Here is a 2,014-nt window from a genome sequence, read left to right as displayed (position 1 = left end):
AAGGGAGCCCACTAGAGAGAAAGAAATTGAGTAAGATTACAAGGGTCATCGCTAATCTAAATAGTAGCTTCGTCTAACCCTGAAGCCCAATGAGCAAGTCTATCAGCCAAAGTATTTGCTGAGCGTGAGAAACGTGGGTAGCAGGGAGATGAGATAAAGCATCTTTAATCTGTCCTATATAGGTTGATTCTGACCATTTAGTAAATATGCCTATTTTTGTTAGGAGATATTAATTATATCTAAAACTATTATTAGAAGAAGTAACAAGTATCTTATTCAAATTTTTAAAATTGTTTTTAATTTATGTATATCAGTGGGCTAATGTGACCGCACAGGAAGTAGCTGTGCTTTTTAAATGAATAAGTAAGTTGTTTGCTTGTATTATTTTATTTTTGGCATTTATACTCTTTAGCGTTTAGCTGTATGTTTATGGATGATTTTGGTGATTGTTTAAATAAGAAAAAAAAAAAAAGAACTGATCCATATAGTGTTCACGTGATGCGTCGAAAAATTCAAACCATTGACAAATTACTACTAAAAAGTTGAAAAATTAATAAAGCTATATATATATTCTAGCCCGAAATTGTACACGTCTCTACCAACCTAAATGACACGTTTCTCATGAAGATAAAATATGGAACTCCACCGGTTTGGTTGGTGAAAAGTGAAAACAATTTTTCACATGGTAAAAATGTAAATGTTGTTGGTGGCCCTTATATAAATTTATACAAATCTAAATCAAGTATATCACCTCTTACTTTTTACTAAACAATATCAATGGCTTTCAACAAGACTCTCCTAGCGTTGCTACTATTGGCACTTGTGGCTGCAACAACTCATGCTCGTGTGGACTTTCTGGGGCTGTTTGATAATAGGCCTTGCCCACCACCTGGTGAGTCTTTTACACTACCTAATTAGGGTTACCTTGGTCACTTGAATAAATTTTTTGAATGAATAATATTTTTGTATAGTAAAACTATAGTTTTTGTTTTTATTATTGATCAGGACCGACGAAATGTTTAAGCTGTGAATGCGACGAAGAAGCTGGGAAGTGTTATCGTAGTGATACGAGACAAGGAAAGTGTCCATCGAACTGCAGTGGTGGTTGTGCCTGTGATCGGTCTCTGTGCCCCCGTTGTTGGTGCTCCTATGAGGTCAAGGGATGCCCAAAAATCTGCCCCACCACTACCACCACCGCCCAAGCTAAGTTTGAGGATCTTCTGTCTCTCAAGACAGATTAAGTGTAATCATAGTTAATCTAGCTATGTATCCAACCAAGGCTTATACTATGTTTGCTTCAATCACTTTGTATGTTGAGGCTCTCTCTATGTATAATGAAAATGTGTAAGCTTTTTTGTTAAATAAAATGTAAGAGGAGTTAATGGAGATTTTGATGGTGAAATGTGGTATCTTAAATTAAATATTGAAATTTTATGGTAAACTAGTTAACGTGGATAACTAAGAGCAAATTTTATGAACATGGTTACTTGGGATCGTACGTTAATTTATCCTTGTTTACCTATTTGACAAAATTATCATTATATCAAAATTATTAGAGCAAAAATGTGGAGGTAATTAGAGGTAATGAAATGGAAAAAGAAAAACTAATTCTTACTAATTTGATTATTGTTTGGTGTTTATGAATTTTCCATTATTTTGGTGGCTAATTTATTTTCAAATGGAACGAAAAAAAACTGTTCAATGCAAGATAAGAAGTAATTTAGAATTTTTTTTTTTATCAATTTTTATGCTTTTTTTAATGGAAAAATTTCACTTTAGTACATGTAATCTCACTTTGTTACATTAATCTCATAATAATTACTTTTTTTTCATTTTTAATTAATATTTTTATATTATTATTATTTATGTACCGACTCCTATAATGTTATTTTTTTTTTTTTTGACAATTCCTATAATGTTATTTTGTTTATAACTTTATTGGGTTATAAATCATAATCAATGCAAATTCTTCAAATAAATTAATTATAATAATAATAATTTTATAATATTTATA

The 2,014-nt window shown here is 31.0% G+C and overlaps 1 protein-coding gene across 1 annotated transcript; it reads left to right on the top strand.

Annotated features, from left to right (window-relative positions):
* Positions 1-672: 672 nt before the first annotated feature.
* On the top strand, positions 673-1,402 carry LOC133035805 (uncharacterized). Its single transcript, XM_061112112.1, has 2 exons — positions 673-892; positions 1,006-1,402. Exons 1-2 carry the CDS (start codon positions 778-780, stop codon positions 1,239-1,241), a joined length of 351 nt encoding a protein of 116 aa, XP_060968095.1. The 5' UTR covers positions 673-777; the 3' UTR covers positions 1,242-1,402.
* Positions 1,403-2,014: the final 612 nt, after the last annotated feature.

This window comes from Cannabis sativa, chromosome 3 (assembly GCF_029168945.1).
Source record: "Cannabis sativa cultivar Pink pepper isolate KNU-18-1 chromosome 3, ASM2916894v1, whole genome shotgun sequence".
Taxonomy (NCBI): domain Eukaryota; kingdom Viridiplantae; phylum Streptophyta; class Magnoliopsida; order Rosales; family Cannabaceae; genus Cannabis; species Cannabis sativa.
The sequence above is the reverse complement of the archived record's forward strand: the minus strand, read 5'-3'. Positions and strand labels throughout refer to the sequence as shown.

What these genes read in the sequence shown, in the direction of transcription:
- LOC133035805 (XM_061112112.1), top strand. Translation starts at nt 778, where the DNA reads ATGGCTTTCAACAAGACTCTCCTAGCGTTGCTACTATTGGCACTTGTG. An exon ending in TAGGCCTTGCCCACCACCTG is followed by an intron (nt 893 to 1,005) that starts GTGAGTCTTTTA and finishes ATTATTGATCAG; the next exon opens with GACCGACGAAATGTTTAAGC.